Raw genomic sequence first — 19,637 nt, forward strand, 5'->3', positions numbered from 1 at the left:
AGATATTCTTGACACTGTTATCTGGTAATCCCGGACGGACGTAGAGCCGCAGCGGAAAAAGATTAACCGATCACCCAAGCAGATAAATCACGGCACGCGACGCTGTTGTGCCCTAGCACGCCGAAAACGAGATTGCCAAGCCTACTTCCTCTTTGAAACATGAATCATGTGGCACTTTAGATACCAATGTGCACGGGAACAAGAGCGCCGCCTACCGCAGTTTCCCTGCTCCGGTCATCGGCCACTTGTGCTAATCTTTTTTCCGCTGCAGCTGTACAAATAGGCTCTTGTGACTAAGCAGGTTTCTTTAATATGTTCAAAAAAAGGGACTCTTTTTTGGCACAGTTTTTGAAACGTGGTAAATGCACCTGCTTAAAAACTGTCCTAGCCATTTCAGTCAAGCACCAAATGACAAATATGCACAGCTCCCCAGAACCATCTTTTGTAAATTTATTTTCTAAAAGTGTACATATAAAGTGTTCTTATAAATGTAAAAAGCAGTTTCTATACAAAATAGACATAATAACACACAACCACGAATACAAAGCCACAAACAGTTGTGCACAACCAAGCCATCCACTTTCCCAATTACATCAATTTCAACGGTAAATGTGAATGCAAAAATAAGACATCTGATCTGCTGGATGGTTGTCGGTTCCACTGATCTCCAGTGTTGTTGTTTTTTCTATCAGGGTTATACACTCAGAAAACTAATTTATAAATGACATGAGCACTTTTAGCGTTCTCCTAAATATGTATTTCAAGTGCAATGATAGCCTCAGTTCACCCATGTAGCCTTGCACCAATCCCACTTCTCCACTCTTTAACATTTGCAAGCATGACACTGGCAGTGTATGATTGATTACCTGAACGCAAACCGCCTATACACAACATACAGCTAATTTTTGCTTCGAATGTAATAGGGCCACTTAAATTTATGTTTTGTATGTAAACTTCACATTTAAAAAAAGATCACCGCATATCCACAAAGTGCATGATGACGAGTGGGCGAAGCACCGGGGGATCATTCGGGAAACCGTGAATCCCCCGTATACGGTTACCCAAATGCGGTGATATATATATATATATATATATATATATATATAATGTATACACATACATATAGATACTGCACATGTGTACAGTATATACAGCGCTTATATAGCCCTTGAGCACCACAGCACCCCTAGCGGTCTCCATGCAAACCAGAGCTACGGACAACGGACGACAACGAGGGACAAGGCTTGGCCCTAAGGTGTTTCGCCTCTAAAAGAACAGAAGTCATGGACTACTTTCACCCACTACAGGCATTCAAAATGCCAAGAACGCCGTAGTGCTCTTTGATCAGGCTCACAAAATTAGTGAGACGTCATGCCAACAACAGGGCAGATTAAGGTAGTGCTCATCAGAAAAAGTTCAACAATAAGTTATAACCTATCTGTGTTGACCATCCACATTTTTTATCTCTTGAAGACAGATTTTGCATACACCTGTTATAAATGATGTGCAAAGCTTGTCTATCAGAAAACATGCTGAATAGTGATAAAACTAGATGGCAAGCTGAATTCGGCGACATTTGACTGCAGCTGAACAGAAAAAAAAAAAAAAACGAAGCACAAATACAAACTTCATGTTGACTTGACAAAAGATCACCTGCCAACATGCACAATGAAAGGTAAAAAAGCAAAACTTGTCAACAATGACACTGCATAGCATATGTAACCTCACTGTTGAAATAACCATTAGAAGCATTATTAACACAGGATCACTGAATGCACAGTAATATATTTATTAAAATATAACTTAAATGGAAGATTCCCTGCTCAGTGATAATTGACTGCCAAGTGCCAAGTGCAGTTTGACTAGAGCCCCACAGGCAAGGTGCAGTGACAGTCATGGTTGTCAAAAAGAATATTTCAAAACTGTAGTAAGTACAGCAGAAATCTGTTTTAAACATTACTCATTAGAAAATTGGCACAAATCAGCCACACTCAATGGGTAAATATTGACGTCGGTATACAATTCAGAGAGCAAAAAAAGGGGGGGGGGGGGGGCAAGACTTTCGTCAAACAGCGAAGCGCATCTGCAATTTGCTGCAATGCAGGGGAAGATCCCCACGAAATGTTTTCACAACATTGTAACTATGTATGTATTCGTTAGACGATTAAATAAATGTTCAACGAATGTCAAGTGCTGCACAGAAGTGGCAAGAGACTATTGGGTGAGGCTGACAAAGGAAATTATATACAGTAGACTTCCATTAATTCTACTCCGGTTAATGCAAATTTTCGGTTAATTCAATCCCGACCGAAAGTCTCGTCCGGCGACCATGTGTGGGTCTAAACTTCCGATCCTATAATTGGCCTTTGCTGGATAATTCAAACTTGGCCAGTCAGCCCTCGAAAGATTTTCAAGGGACAAGCGTAGCTCAAATGTCTGATTACAGTATTTATCCGATTCTAACGCGCACCTTATCTTTTTCAAGAAAATTGGCCCGAATATTGCCTGCGCGGTACAATAGGATACGAAACGAAAATCACTTTTGCACGCTTTACCGCACAAAAATGCACTGCGGCAAAGCAGACTTTAAAATATCATGCGGTGAAGCTGACTTTAGGAAACCAGCCGCCATTGTGCAACTAATAATAGTATACCCTTGCCTCCATCTCTTGCTAAAAAATTTGGTGCATGTTAGATTGGTAATTTGCTTAGCTTCTTTAATGTTATTTCTACGTCATTTTTCTACTTTAGACACACAGAAAGTAGGTGCGTGCTTGATTTAGGGGCGTGTTAAATTTGGACAAATACTGTCGGTGTGTTGTGCCGTTTTTCCTGCATCCCGTTTAGTTCGACCCACCAGATAATTTGATCAATTTTGTCGGTACCGGCAAGGTCAAATTAACGGAAGTCAACTGTACTGCTACACTCAGTAGCAGCTCTGTTGTGTGCAGCTGGTTTGTAAAAAATTACAATAAATAAGTACTGCTCTTTCAAATCTTGTTCGTTTACTCTTCGGGGGAAGAAAACAAAAACCTAGATCTGCACGTGTGTTAATGGTTACAGAATCCCATAAACAGCAAACAACTGCTTTACCATACTCTCCAATCTTGTAAAATCCAGTTTCAATTATATGCAATCTCATGTAACACCTACCCAGTCCTGCGCTGCTGTATGAGGAGCTGAAGATGTGATGCTCCAAGTAAAAGGTGTAACACCACTGTTGTCACTCTACCTTACAGCATTCTTATGACAAAGGTATTTTCTTCTTTTTTTCCCAGGTCTATAAGCAGTAAATGTGCGAAGCATTCGGCAAGGAATTACGCTCACAGATAGCATTAGAGCATCCTGAGCTCTACAGCAGGAAATGTAATGGGCCAGTCTCGAAGGCATTGCACTCAGCTATTTTAATCACGTACACAGGCATGGAGAGCTATTCACTGCAAAAAATAATCAATTGACGACAGCCAGTGCATCATCTCATCCAATCGCTTTCTTTCCTTTCTCCCGCTGCAAATAAATATGCAGTTAGACATGGCACATCATTGTGTGTTAGTTGCTAAGACATGAAGCACTTCCTGAGAATCACTCTGAATTTGGCCTCTGGTGCAGAGCATACCACATAAAAGAACCGTGGAAAATAAAGGATACAAAGTAAAATCCCATTAACATGATCGCAAGTGACCAGAACAAATATATGTGCAGAGTGCATTTTCAGGCTGCAATGGGAGCGAAACTAAACTACATGCATGTTGGGGCTTGCTTACAATGCTTTACTACACGTTCTGAAACAGCAATGCAAGCTATCACGTTGCATGGTCTGGGACAATATTCACATACTTGTGCATGCATATCACGAAGCCGAAGCAAAAGTATTTCAGCTGCACAGCGTGCAACAATGCTTGAAATTTGCCATCAGACTTTTTTAGCTCAAATGGCAAGTGCTAAAGCTTAGTACACCTGGAACAAGAACACTGGTCGTGGTTTCAAAACCCAAGCAGCAGCAACATACTCGTAAAATGATCCAGAAAAAGTGGACAATTGTACACCAAAACAACACAGGTGAATCTTTCATCGCCTAACGCAAAAGCTTCAATGTGCGTTGTACATGACGCAAAGGGAGGTAGGAGCAAAAAGGAGACACATAACAACTGCAGCCTGCTTTCACAAAATATCATACATAGGTCCACGCCAGATTTAAACCAAACTAGGCAGCCTCGGTGATAGATGTAGAATACAACAAGCTGCCAAGATCACAGATACAAATTTTAATTGCAATTAGGTTAAAGGCACAGTCCAGTCTTCACAGACCCAATTCAACTAGCACGAAAGTAAAAAGCTTGCATGATAGTGCACACAGACCCAGTAGCACCAATCAAAAGAGACATTCCATAGCCCAGCACAAGCTATAGAGTTTCCTACAAAAATTGCTAGAGGGAACTTCGGTGCTAGTATCCATGGAAACTGCAAGCATGGCAGTTCAGAGAGCATGGGAATCATGGTTAGTACATGAATTTGCCCAAACTTCATATTTCTGGCTTCAAACGTCTTTGTGACTTTGCAAGTCGTTCATTATCAACCATACATTGCATTACAAATGCAAAAATTCATAACAATTCCGCATGTGCGCAATTGCCTTCTGCAATTGGAAATGCAGGATTTTGGCTAGTAAAGGTTGATTATTATTATTATTTGATTTGAAAACATACATTTGACAGGAAAGGGATAGCAAGGTGCAGGCTGGCAACTGCCACCAGAATGGGCACAACGCCTGCCTACTCTTTAGAAAAGAGGAGATAGAAACATAGAAATGGAAGATAGGAAGACGGTTGATAAAGCACAGTAAATAAAGTCACAAGAACGTTTGAAGCCACAAGCACAAAGATGAGACAAATCCATGTATAACCACCCTGCCCATGCTAGCTAAACAATTGCTGCACCTAAATTTCTTCTAGGAATTTATGCAGGAAACCCTATGGCACAAGTGATCCCTACAGCGTAGCAACTCAATATGTCACACCGAATGCCATGTACTCGGAGCATGAAACCAGTTTTGCACTTCCACTCGCAGTTTACATGAAGAAGTGTACTTAATTTCTCATAACTCATTGAGCACACACATATATATATAATGCACAGGAGCTGAAGATTCGCCTTTCTATGAGATTTTTCTTTTCAGACAATAGCTTGCAAAAGGTCACAGTAGAAAAGCCCCCTTGCTAATACTTGTTTTGCAAGATTTCCCAGTTTATGTTCATAGTGGAGAAGAATAAATACGTCCCATTCACGTAACAAGATTCTCATGTTTCGCTCAATAATATTTTCTGAATTCTTACAATCTCGAAAGGAACCAATAAGGTTCTACTGCATTTTAAAATAGTTAGTTGAACATAAATTTTATGCTGTAAGCGAACACTGAAAGCTTAATGCTGAAAACAGTGCAGGAAATGGTTAAGCACATGGCAAAGACCGACCAACAGACAGACGCTTTTATAGCTGAGTCTTACCATGTGAGTCTTACCATGTGAGTCTGAGTCTTACCAGTCTTACTTTTATAGCTAAGTCTTCATCATGTGACAACACCTTTCATGACTGTATACTAAAGTGACATTGTGCAACCACCAAACCCTAATGTGTGCAGAGGTTCCGTCACAAGGAGTTTTGATGCCACTACATACGGACAAGTATAATTGAGCTTTTTTTTTCACATTTGTAAAAGTACCATGGTTGTCGTAGTTCATGTAGTTGAAGTTGATGGCATGATTTGTTTGTTCTTTATAATGTTACTAAGGAAAAAAAGGCAACAAAACCATTCTTGAGGGGTCACAAGCAACGCTTCATTAACTTTCTCAAGATGTCAAATGACTGTCACAAAAAACCATCTTTCCTACTGTCATAACTTTCTTCCCTGTGAAGCAAAATGAACTGGACACAAATTCCATAACAATTAATTTAACTGCTACACTGAACTTGCATGATTACCATGCAGGCAGCTCGCTGTTGCACTGCCATTGTCAAGATCAGTCACTCACTGCGACAGGTGGAATCGATAGAATCAAAGGAAAAGAACTATTACAAAGTGTGGCCTTCGACAATAAATTACTAGCGATGCATAAATTACAAGGCAATACGTTGCCACCTTCGATGCTGACATCAGCATGGACAAGACTCGGTGCTGCAATACAATCTCACATCATTCTACCTTGAGAAGTAGCACATTCAAGGAACCGAAGTACTTCAGTATGTTAATGAGCAATGGCACATTTACCCGCCTTCTATCCTGACTCGCATTAAAACAAAGCCTTGCCTTCTGCTGCATTTAGCCACTACTGCTTTTCCTGACCAGCAATTACACCATAAGCAGCTGTGCAGTTGACTCTACCTTAAGTGTCCTGCAACATACCACACAACTACTAAAGGTCTAGTGAGCTCAGCCTTTTTCATGACTGAATCCGCCTATGCAAGATTTAACTTGGCTAATACAGTCAAACATCGTTAATAAAGAAGTCACATCTGACACAAAAATACCTTCATTAAATCCAATATTTGTTATAAGCATATATTCTTTACACACTGATAGGTGACAAACATTTTATATTCACGTCATTATATTTGACAATTCGTTATGTCGAGGTTTGACCGTATAGCAAAGCCTCACAGCCACCTTCTTGTTCACACGATTTCTCAGTTTACAAGCTCCCAGTAAGGTATGTTGGAAATACCCCATTTGGGCCGTACACTTCATTTATAACGTTTTCCCAGCCAGTGCATATTTCCCTTCCATATCTTCTCTTTTCAACCGTAACAGCACAAACGAGATTCAGCTCTACTCTAATTTAAGATTGCTGTCCCTATAACATTGACTTCCCGGTTCTAGGCCTCAGACACTTATAAACTGTCCAGAAGGCTACCTCACAATAAAATCACGAGCACAGTGCTTCATTTTCGAAATGAATATCATGAATTATATCTGAAATTGAAACTGAAACTTAATTTGTGAAAAAATATCTATACATTACTCCTGCTCAAGCTGGCACTTGAAGTGATAACAACATCAAGAAAGGACAACTTCATAAGTTGCTATAAAAGAATAAATTTTCATCCTCTCAGTTGTCAGACATCCGCACAGAGAACTTACATTCACTTTGCACTGAGATGCCAGTCACGGCAGCTCGAATGAGGCAGCACAGTGGACATGCAAACACATTTAAAACACTGTTGCCCGGCAACAAAAAAAAAGAAAGAAAGGAAGCTTTGTTCTGCCAAGAGCATTCATGTTCAGCAGTTTGCAGAGAACACTCTCGCTCATAGGGCCAGTCAAAAACTGTCTTCACTCGGGGGGGCCACCGCTCTCGCGCACATGGTCAGATGGAGCGTCAAGGAAGATCGAGAAGGTTATTCTGTTCGTAGATGGACTGCGTAAAGTTGTACACTTTGTAGGCTTCCTCGGAGACAGATGTCACCAGTTGCCGCAGGTCTTTCTTTTCGTCAGGCAACGCCTTTGCGAAAATCTGCAAACAATGCATACTGCAGTGACAATACCCCCCGAGAAAGCAAATACTATTGCTGAAAGCCAACCTTACCAGAGATGATGCCGAAGCACATTGTTGCTGACAACTATTTGCAAGTAAACAGCGCTTAAGAGGAAGCTTTAGCTACGGCCCAACTCCGATGCCGCCAATTCAAATAGAAGTAAAACGCAGAAACGCTTTTCTGAGATAACCACTGGGTCAATTTTAATCAAATTTGTTGGACTTGAGAGACAATGTTGAATCATAGTATCTGCTGGAAGGTGGAATTTCGATTTTTCGGAATTTCGAATTTTTTAAAAGCAATTTTCAAGAATTGGTAGATTTAAAAAAAATAGAAGCACGAAGTTTACAAATTCGTAGCTCTGCACCAAGATCAGATATCGCAGTTCTGTAAACTGCATCCACTAGAGCAATCAAAGTGGACAAACTTGATATTATCAACTTATATCTTACGTGAATTGGTTACATTGTTTACAAAGGTTTTGCAAATGTCCTACTCAAATATAAGTGGTACATTTGAGAGCCATGTAGATTAGCATCAATTTTTTCCGCTTTAGATGTACTATAAAACGAAATTTCAAGAATTGTGATATCAGTTTTCACTGCGGAGTTACAGAGTTGTAAACTTCATAGTTCCGTTTTCTAAAAATTTGTGATTTTCAACAATATTTATCAAAAAATTTACAGGCCTAAATCAAAGTTTGCTCCCAACAGTCACTGGATTATAACTTTTTCTTTTAAATGCAACAACCCTCATCAAATTTGGTGCAGTGGTTGCCAAGAAAAATGATTTTCTTCATTTCGATGTATTTAGATAGGACCCCCGAGCTAAAGCTTCCTCTTAAGAGAAGCTTTAGCTCGGCAGCTCCTATATAAGCAGATGAGAACAAATAAATTGTTTTGCTCGGCAACCACTGCACCCATTTCAACTAGGTTTGTTGCATTTAAAGGAACCTAAAATCTAGTAATCGAAGGGAGCGTATTTTCAATTTGTGCTTATCAATTTATTTTTATTTTCGAAAATGGCAAAATTACAAATAACTCAAGCACTCAATTTTGAACAATGTAACTCAATAATAAATAAGGATATCACAATTCTGTATTAAGACATCTAAAGCAGAAAAAATGCACGCGTTATACACTTCTGAAGTACACCATTCACTTGTGAATAGGACTTTTGCTAAGCTCTTGTAAGCATTGTAAGCATTTCTTGTAAGCTGTAAATTCATATACAGTCGAACCCACTTATAACGATACCGGTTTTAAGAATATTATATCAGTTATAACAATGAGGAGCTGCTGCACCTTGTATGTCTTCTATGGCGAGATAACCCGGGTACTAAAATGCTCCGTGCCGCATTATTGATTATAAAAATTGGGAGGATGCTTAAGCTTCACCTTTTAAGAGTGGAACGCGATAGCATTCAAAGATCCCTGACTGCTGCTCACGCTTCCCAGCAACTGCAGCTTATGTAACCGCAAGGTTTACCGGGAAAGCTGGCAGCGAACGCTATGCACAAAGGAGAGCTTTCTGGTAAAAATGTGACCTCTTGCGTGGGCCGATCTTCTGTTAGTGTTTTGCACTTTTGACATTTCAGTCTGAGAAGATTTAACATAAAAGGTATGCGCTGTCGGTGTTTTGTTTCATGACACTTGTTTGAGGGCTGTCCTTCACAAAATTCCGAGGAATAACTTTCTAAAGAATGTGAGACAAGATATGAGCAAATGAAGCGATAAACGAAGAACTGCAGCTTTTTTTTTTTTCTCCACCATCTACAGATGACAAGAGGGCGAGCACCATCTGGATTGCGTTGTTGCAAGGAAACGAGTGGGGGGGGCGCCGCTCTACGAGTAGTAGAAACGCTGTAAAAGGGGTTTGTGTTTGAGTGTCCGTGTAACAGCATTATGTTTTCTTGTATATTCAAATTACAATCCGACTACATCATTTTGTAGGTTCTGTTTAGGTCGTACTTTACTGATTTTCTGACGCACTTTACTTTGAGGAATTCAATTAATTCACTAAAGCCTCTGCGCCACGCTGAGGGCCTGCATGATTGTGGTTCGGAATGATGTTTCGCAATACGACGGTTGGTGTCGACACCAGATTTTTTGCGACGCGAGGCCCTTATCGCTATCGCGTTAAAGATGAAGACTGGCTGCTGGGTGTCCGTGCCAAAAGGTAATGGAATGCGAAATCCTTGAATATAAAAAATAAAAGCAGAAATTTTAGCCACTGCACCCTCGCCTGCAGCCCCATTGGTCGCCGCATGCTCATACAATAAAACCTGTTTTCCAGCTTTCTCCGCATCGCCAGCCTTGCGCGCATGCTCCCATCGCCCTTCCACTTCAGTGAACACGAATGGACTGCGCCCATAGCTCTATGCATGCCACGCCACCCTCCGAAGCTGTGAATGGACCGTGCCAACTGCACTGACAGCGCTGCTCCCAGATTGCTCGCTGGCCCCTCATTCTGCACAGTTCTGCCAACGGATTAAGTCGCTTGTGCTGGTCTTGGTTGGTTGCGTCGAAGTCGTTCCAGGCCACATGGTTTCTCTGCCTCATCTGACTAGCCACAGAAACGGAAGATGGTTGATCCGCCTGCTGATCAACGGCAATGCACGACATTGCCGGTAGAAAGAAAGTGCACTGCTACAGATTTGGAAATGAAGTGCAGTATTGTGAAGGACTACAAAGACGGTAAAAAAGTGTGTGACTTGGTGAAGAAGTACGGACTATCGCAACTGACAATGTCGACAATCATCCACTCGGAAGAGAAGTTAGACAAAAAAAGCTGCTCAGTAGACAATGGGTGCGAACACATTCGACAAGGTGCCTATAAGGAGGTGGAAGAGGTCCTCTACGAGTGGTTTCCCGGTGCTCGTGCCATGAGCTTGCAAATCACCGGACCAATTCTGGCCACAAAGGCGAAGAAGTTTGCCTTGCTCATCAACAATGTAGACTTCCAGCCAGGTGGTGGCTGGGTACAGCACTTCAAAGAGAGACACGGCATTGTTTAGAAAGCTGTCAGCGGCGAAGGAGCTTCGCTTGACATGGAAGCGAAGCATAAGTAGGCAGAGGAAACGCTGCCCCGCATCCTCGACATCTGCATTGACACAGACGTATATAATGGTGACGAAACAGGACTGTTATTCCAGATGTTTCCGTCCAAGACACATGCACTCAAAGAAGACACGCGTAAGGACGGCAAAAGCAGCAAGCTGCGCCTCACTGTGTTTTTGTGTGCCAATATGGACGGGTACAACAAGTACACTGCATTTGTCATTGAGAAATCAAAAAATCCCTGCTGCTTCCATGGTGCTGCCAGGGTACCGGTACGCTACCGTCACAACCGCAAGGCATGGATTACGTGAGAACTTTTTTGTGAGTGCTTCTTGGAGTTTGGTCAATGTATCGAGCGATCTAAGAGGAAGATGGCACTCATCCTAGATAATTGTAGTACCCACCACTCCATGCCTAAGCTCTCAAGTGTAGAAGCTTTTTTCCTGCCGCTGAACATGACAGCAGGCTTGCTGTCCATGGACGCCACCATAATCCCCAATTTTAAGGTCATGTATTGTCGCCGCGTCCTGAACAAGTTAGTCTTGTTGACAGACATGGCCACTCGGACAAGAAGGGAGAAACCACACTAAAAGATCAATCGATTCATGGCCGTGCAGTTTATCTTTGATGCGTGGTCCGAAGTAAGCGCTGCTATGGTGTGGAACTGCTTTAGGAAAGCGTGCTTTGCCCGAGGTAGCAGTGACTTATACAAAGCCTGCGAAGCTCCCACAACGAAGTGAAGCCTGAACTTTGGTCCGCAGACGACAAGGATGCTTCAGGACTCGTTTCTACATGCGGACGACGCATTAGAAACATCAGAACTTCTAATCGATGTGGCAATTGTCGCGAACGTGCTTGCATTGGATAGCAACGGCGACAGTGATGGCGACGACGGTAGTGATGCCGCGGTAGGGCAGGCTGCCTCAACATTATTCTCGCAGGAGGCCCTGCAGATGATTCAGTCCCTCCATGGCTTCGTTTTCGCGAGGGATTTTCCTCTGCACTACGTGGAGTACCTGGATGCATTGGAGAAGGACGTCGGCAAGCTTTGCATAAAACAAGCAAGGCTGACGGACATGGTACTTTCTCATGCAAGCCAGTGAGAAGTATGTGGCGAGATGCTTGTGGCCCAGCGTTTCTTCTGGATTGCTCAAGCTGAGAGGCTGCTGCGGCAATCTTCTGTCATTCTTTAAAAGGCCCCGTTTGAGGTCATCCAAGCGATGCCTTGGCGGAGCTTGCATGTCACTTGTCACCCGTGACCCTTCTTTTCAGTTGTTATAGCAGTGCCATTGTTGAACACCGACAGCCGCGGCTTGTTACAAGCAATCGGAACATGCAGGAAGCCGTATTAAACAGTTAAACGAGTCAACACAACCAGCAGCCAGATGGAGGAAGGCAATGGGGCCTCAGCCACGCTTACAGTGTTCTCACAACTACTCTGCGATCTCCCTATCTTGCTTTTTTTTCATGCAACCCAATTATATCAACCATCGGTTATAACAGTGGAATTTTCATGGCACTTGAATATTGTTATAAGTGCGTTCGACTGTACTGACAAAAAGAGCTGCTCGCAAGTCATGTGACAAAATTAGTTATGCAAATCTTCATTTGACAGATATTACTAGCATTTCATGTGAAAGCATTATAGTATACCCCATTATGTGAAAATCCGGCATTGTCAACGTCGCCACCAAGCAATCGTACCAAAAATGGTACGTCAAAATACGTCAGAAATGCTCGGGTTGATCGTCAAATTTCTCAGGGAGGTTCCTGTAAACAAAATCAATCAATGGCTTTGAAAAGAAAATTAGGTAACTTTCGGTCTGGGTCACGGAGAAAGAACAATTCAGGAGGCGCAACTCGGCTCCTTCCTGCGTCGTCATAATGTCACGCAGGAGCATGGCGGCGGACATCGTGACAGCGCCCCTTACCAAACGCCGGACGCCTGGCGTATGGTCACGTGATGGTTTGTCGAAGCGATGCAGCGGATCCGTCTGACGCGGGGAGCGCGGGGCTCGGTTGCTCGGTCTTGTCGTCTGCTCGCACGCGGATGCTTGATGCCAGTGCACCGCCCTTGCATTAGGTAGCTACAGCTCGAGTACGCTAGCTGAACACGATGCTCGTTGCTAAACAAGACAACAGCTATTACGTGTTCTCGCTAAGCTGGCCGGAGCGCCATGAGACAGGGACTGACCAGTACCGCCCCAAGGAGCAACAATGACTTTTTCGGCTGGTCAGGGAAGACTGCGCGCTTCCAAGTCAGCATAGTATTTATGCCTGCTGAGCGTTCAGCTGGGGGAATGTTCTTACCAGACGTTGTCATTTCTCGTCAGTTCTCGAACCTCGCTTTCTATAGCTCTCGCCCATTCTTGCAGGCGTTCAATGTCATTTGGAGCTTTGAAAGTTTGAGCATTTTCCGCGCAGTACTGTTACACTGTTATATCCACTGTTACACTTTTAGACGAAGCATTGGCGCCCCATTCTCGATAATCAGTGAACGCATACACAGCAAACACTTACATCGTAGAGGAGCAGTGGAGGAACTGCAGAACTTAGAAGGGATGATTCTGACTGCGCGAAGCGAGCGGCAGACTCTGCTCTACTCTGCTGTTCCGTCTGTCCACTTCTCCCCAAACGTGCCGCAGAAATATAATTAAATTTTTTTCCCCGCATGGTAGCTGTGTATCGCATGCTCTGATCAGCCCTTTTTATGGTGCATAATAAAAATAAACAAATTCTCGTTTTTTGTTACGTTAAAAAATTTGAAAAAGCACCAAGTGCCGTTTTCTATACGCGCATGGGTATAGTTGCAAATCATCTGCTCTTTCTACGATGCAGATCATCTGATTTTTCAAGTGCGCTAGTTTCTTGCTCTTATTGCCGCATAAAAAGCATGTGATCCTAAATTTAAATCTTGAGAAAGATATTTATACCAAGAGTCTACAGGTCTTTTATTCCTTGAGTGCAAACCGCACTGGCACAAATCTTATTGCAGCATCCGACAATCCAGCGCAAGCAGCCAGTAGCAGACGACGCCTGGGCACCCTCAGAGAGCAATTTTTTTTTCTTCTGTGATCACGGCCAAGCGTGCCGCCGCTCCGACCGCGAGGGAAGTAGTTCCTTGCGTCGCCGCAAGGGGCGCTGCGCCAACGTTCGCCACCAGCGATAGCACGTGTGAAGCTGCGCGTCTCCTCCTCTCTCAGCGTGACATTATCACGACAAGTGCTCGCGCTGCGGCCGGCCCATAGTTTCACCTCCTGTTATTCTTCCTCCGTGGTCTGGGTGGATATTGAACCCGGCCAAAATAGCATGCTTTCACATTCCCACATGTAAGCAGTCTTAAGTGTCTCTGCCGAATTCTTTTAAGCAAATACATAAACAAAAACAAATAAAGTGAGTGCTGTTCTTGGATCTTCGTTCTGACAAATATTCTTTAAACTCATGTTTTAGAGAATACACTTTAGGTGTGAACGTACAGGGAGAAATCGGGTTTAACCTGATGTTCATAAAACTTATTCAGGATGCAAATATCGGGAATTTTGGGGTTTTACATGAAAACGCAGGACCCTAAATGTATTGAAACTTTTCCTGTTCCAGAAATAAGTATTGCGTGCAATAACTAACTCGTGATTCCATGCTCATACTGAACTGATTCTTGCCTCACCTGGAGTTAAGAGGGTGCATGACCCTTACGATTAATTATTATTAAAGAGGCAGAAAGAAAAAATGGTGCTTTCTTGAGAGATTAACCTGTTTCACTGAATGTGAAGAGCCATACATGTACCCAGAAAACCTGGCCCATTCCTACCTCACGACATTAAATCAAATGATCCACTACGGATAATTATTTCTCACAGAGAGATAGCTAGAATTGTTTCCTTTTAAAGCGTTCCTGAGTTCCGTCTTGTCGCCGTTGTCTGAAGACCTCTCTCCTCTCTCAGACCTCCTGCATTCTCCTCTCTCAGTGGTGGAAGCGCACGCGTATGGCTTATGCACTTCGCCAACGAGAAAGGAGAGTTCGGTGCGGCAAAGCCTATTGATTGCACCTGCAATATCGTGGAAGTTTTACAATGGCACACTCGTGCCTGGCCTTTCCCTTCAAGAGTCAGTGGCAGCGTAGCCTTTTGTTGGCGCGTCATGTTAACCAGATGATGCTTGGCATCACGGCGTGTGCCAATGTATGCTTAGGAAACCAGCGAGCACTCAAGCACTGCAGAGGAGCGTAGTAGTTTAAGCAAGAGCGCTATAATACATCCTTTACACTGAAACCTTATGAAGGAAGAAGAAACTTCAGACCCCCAAGCGATTCGACAAGCTCGAGATCAAGAGCAAGGACGCCTAGCCCGGCCGCACGACAGCTAACGCTTAAACATTCACGTTACACACTCATAACAATCCTGTGAGTTTTCTTCCTGTTGGTGCCGCTCACAGGATGGTTACGAGTGTGTAATGCAAACGTTTAATTAGTTGTGGTGCACGTGTCGGCATTTCCATTTCCGATGTCAAGCTCGCCGATTTGCTTGAGGGTCTGAAGGTCCTGCTTCCCTTCTTTCTTCCTTCATTTCTTATGTGATGCACTTGCTCTGTGTTACGTAGTCTCTTTATAAATGCTGCTACATCATGTTGCCAATGTGAATCCTTCGTTTAGTAGTGCAGATCCCGTCAAGTCTATCTTGTGCTATTTGTCTGTACTCCTGACAACTGTATTTACATTCAACGACCAATTTTTAGCACATGCCTGATAATTCGGGTGCCTTCGCAGCGCCGCCATGTACCCCTAAGAGCTACTGTATAGAATGTCTGAAATTTCAGATGCAAAAGCCCTTCGCCGTCCGATTTTCTGGAATTTCTGTTGTGACCGCAGGTCCGAAGCAGCATTAATCGAAGCCACCACCACCACCATTTTCATTTTCTCGCAGCCTCAAACCAGTGCTCTCGCACGCCAAGTCCGCTGGCAGCTGTAGCCACCACCGCGACAACGCTAGGCCTAGCTGCTTAGACTTTCGCTACCAAGCTTCCTGCTATTCGGTGAAGTGTATTTCATTGAAAGAATTCGCCGCTGTCAGCAATGACGCCAACTCCACCTTTGTAGTTTTCACCGATGGCTTCGAAGCGCAGAAGGTATGGTGCACTGCGCAATGCCGGTTCCCAAAAGTCAGCTTCGCCACAATACAGAGGTGGTACGGGGTGAAGCTTACCAAAGGTGGAAAGGGGCAGCTGTCACTGGACAGAATATGTATTTCTTAATTTCGTGCACCTGCCATCTCCTATCACTTACGAGCACCAATATGTCTAATAAGTGTACTGGCAGGCCTTCAGAGCTATTTAGGATGTGCGTGTAGCGATTTGATCCCTTGGGGGCAGTAAAAGGCATGTATACATTTTATTGGACTGCCTGATTTTTCTGTAGTTTTTGCAGCACCTAGGGAGTCAGAAAAATCAGATGTTGACTGTATATTACGATGTACTGTTGCCAAATAAACTTTGACTTGACCTTGAAATGGTTAGAATTAACCACCCACATTATCAGATATAGGCATTTGTGCTTGTATTTGTATTTTTCTGCACCCCTCGAAAAAGTAAAGAAAGGAAATGGTTGGCACACATAACCTGCAAAATTATAATCACCCAACAATCTAATTATATACAAGCAATGTGGCACAACTGTTGGCAAAAAGCAAAGCTCCTCAAACAATATAGTTTCGTATGTTCAGTCATCAACGCCTTCACTGCTGCTCCATCTAGAAGCGCCGTGCCATTTCATGGCAAAGATAGACACATTGCCGTGAAGCACCACATGAGGTAAAAATTTGCATTTAACTTGCATCAAAATTTGTGAAAAGCTTGTGAATTTTTGGTTCAGGTTATTACACGTGGTAATTCTGAACACTGATCAATGAGCACAAAGGATAACATGCGCAAAAATAAATTCTGACCTCTTCAACTTTTGGGAGAGTCAACATGGCGAGAGAAGCTCCTTTCCTGATCAGCCAAGGATGATGTTTGGCGAGTGTCTTGTCATAGCTCTCCTGTGCCATCTTCCCAACAGATGCATCGTCATTGGCACCGCTGATAGCCCTAAAAAACCAAGTATTGTGTTTTTAAATCTTAACACCATGTCCAAACCACAGCAGGCATCAAGTGTGCACTGATGAAAGTATACTTAAGCAATCATGCAGAAGAATAGACAAAATATGGAAAGCAAAGCAAAAGGGTGCAAAAAGAAAGAACAGGCAAACTCAACTCCAGTTGACATCTACGTAAAGTGAAGCATTCTTAAAGTGATTGGCTCATGAACCATGTGTGTGTGCGTACATGTGTGTGAGCGCGTGCTTGCATGCGTGCGAAGTGTGGTTTATGAGGCCTAAATATTTGTATTAAGCAGCAGCATGTATGCTTATTACACTTTATCTGCCTTAATGGGCCTAAATTTGAAAGCCATCTACACATACATTTTGAAATGCAGCAGCAATAATACTGCAAACACACATAACTGCTACTAACTTCTGCAGTAACGCCTGTCGAGGTGGCCAAATAGAAACGCGCCAAGTGCTTCAATGCGCTGGCTTGCCCACGAAGAAGAGTGTTCTATGCCGCTTGTCAATGCATGCTTCCGTGGCTTAATGGTTTCAATATCAGACTTGTGTGCTGGAGTTCCTGTGTTTGAATTCTGTCATCGGACAATTTTAATAATGTTCATTTAGTTACATATAACGCTGCACTGATGAGTTTGCAAAGTCACAAAGCCGTTTCAAGCCAAAAGAACGTAGTTTAGGCAAATCTATGTACTAACCATCATTCCCATTCTGGCTGAATTGCCCTGCTTAAAGTCCCATAGACACTGGCACCACAGTTCCCTCTAGTAATTATTGAATGAAACTCTGCCTGAAACGGTAAACTACTTTTTTGCGGCACCGCTCCTAGATGGTGCCACTATCCCATTAAATGCGTTCAGCGTTAGAGGCCTAATACATACAAAAAATTGCCTCGAACTCGCAAGAAAGCTTTGCTTTAAAAAAAGAAGGCAGAGGTGAAGTAAGCTGCACTTTGGAACAATCAACTTAAGCAATGCTTTTAATCTCACATGACATAAAACAAAGCTTAGCACTGCAGTATAAATGGATGTAAAGCTTTTGTCCAAAGTACACGGGCTATTCCGCATTGTCACCAAATTACGCTGTTCGGCTGTGTGATGCAATTCCAGTGGCGCTCCTGAGAGAGTTCTCTTTGTTCCCCCAGGGTGTTGAACTTATGGCATACCGCAGGAACTCCCTTGAACAAACTTTAGTCAGCCTGGCGGTTGCAGGCAACGTCTTTGTCATATACTTATGACAAAGAGCATACTACCTCAATTTCATGCCATTTGTTCTTCATGAATCATCAATGCACAAAACAATGATGCAATGTCCCAATCGCTTTTGTCATTCTCACCTCAAGACTGCAATTGCCTAGCTCAACCTTACCCTGGAAGATTGGAACAGAGAAGTGTTTCTCACACTTTGAACCATGGACCTCAAGCAGTCCTCAAAGGAGTTCAAGGAGGCTGCGGTGACCGCTCCAAAACGTGCCATCTACGAGCACCGTCCATCAAAAAGCAATGGCCACTGAAGCATTTGTAATGCCCTATGTACACGAAGCCACATTCTTAATTAGAAATTCCATATTGGCCACCCTGTGAACATCAAAATTCATAAACATCTTCAGAACACAACGTGAACACAGCATTTTTTAAAAGCTTACCCTGTGCACACACATTTTTGATAAACTTTTTAGAGCGCAAACAAGAGACAAGGCACAAAAGGGAGGTCAAACATAGGACAGCGCCTGTCCTGTGTTTGACTTCCCTTTTGTGCCTTGTCTCTTGTTTGCACTTTATTTTATCAAGTATGCACCAACTAGGCCCACAGAAAGTTCTTCTAAGCCACACACATTTTGTGCGATACATACTCGTGGTTTATGTGGCTTTTCTTCAAAATGAGGCATTTGTGATGAATGAAAGAAAATGACGCCGACGCCGACGAAGTGTGCATGCGCTCTTTCGCGAGTGGACCACGCATGTGAGTGATCTCACCAAATCAGCGATCGCCCAGTGGTATTCCGAAGATGCGTCGTGCCATGATTGGGCCACCGTATGGCGAGCACGTGGCGAAATGCTTCGTGGCGAGAGACGCGCCTAGTCAGCGGGAGAAGGAAGACAACAGGCCGACGTGCTGGAAGCCGACACTCAAGGCTCCAAGGAACACGGCCATCCGTGGAGCTGCCGCCCGACCATTGCCCTTGGCCAAGGCATTCGCCAGCACGAGTACTGCAGCTCGGAGCGTGGCTTGGCCTGCTGTGCTACCACTTGCCGCGAGCATTGCGGATCGCGGGCAAGGCGTCTCCTTGGTCAGCTGTTCGGCGGAGCACCGTTCGTGGCCTAGCTAATGGCCGCATATGCGCCAAGCACTGCGGCTCGCGCACAAGCTGTCCGTTGGGCAGGCTGACCATTCCTGCAACGTGCATTGCAGCTCGGATGCAGGCTGACTGCTGAGTGGTCGTTCCCGATTTGTCGAGAGCCATGTCCGCACCATCCAAAATCGAGGCATGTCTACGTCTTCAAGTCATCGCCCCTAACTCCGGCAACTTCTAGTCTCCTGTCCACATACCGTGAGCTCTCTTGAGTGTTTGTAGGACTCACTGCAGCTTTAGTTCTTATACCCCTGTATGCGAATCATGTCATGTGTCTTAGCGTTCTGTCCGGATGTAATTTGGTTTTGGGGGTTTTCATAAATGTAGTTTGGGTTTGTCATCACGACTCCAACTCCTTTTCCTGCATCCTTTTCCTCATCGCGCAGCATGACAAACAAGTGTGACGAACGTCCTTTGTAATTACCTTTACAGCATTATACTATGTTTATGCACAAGTTATACTGTGTTTGCGTATGCATGCATTCTTTTCTGTTACAATCGGTATATTGTAAATAAGCATGTTTGCATCATTACGTTTATCCACTTTGGTGCTGTGCTCTGCATGCGGTGGCCACAGGTTCCCCACAAGCTGTAATTAGT

General features: G+C 43.5%; 1 protein-coding gene across 1 annotated transcript in view; it reads right to left on the reverse strand.

Annotated features, from left to right (window-relative positions):
* Positions 1–435: 435 nt before the first annotated feature.
* LOC119446000 (ceramide-1-phosphate transfer protein-like) overlaps positions 436–19,637 on the reverse strand; it is a 35,244-nt gene continuing 16,042 nt past the window's right edge. The window contains exons 3-4 of the mRNA XM_037710303.2: positions 16,526–16,667; positions 436–7,508 (exon numbers count right to left, since the gene is read on the reverse strand). Of these exons, the coding sequence (XP_037566231.2) occupies positions 7,374–7,508; positions 16,526–16,667 (277 nt within the window). The 3' untranslated portion in view covers positions 436–7,373. The remainder of the gene's footprint in view (positions 7,509–16,525; positions 16,668–19,637) is intronic.

This window comes from Dermacentor silvarum, chromosome 3 (assembly GCF_013339745.2).
Source record: "Dermacentor silvarum isolate Dsil-2018 chromosome 3, BIME_Dsil_1.4, whole genome shotgun sequence".
NCBI lineage: Eukaryota > Metazoa > Arthropoda > Arachnida > Ixodida > Ixodidae > Dermacentor > Dermacentor silvarum.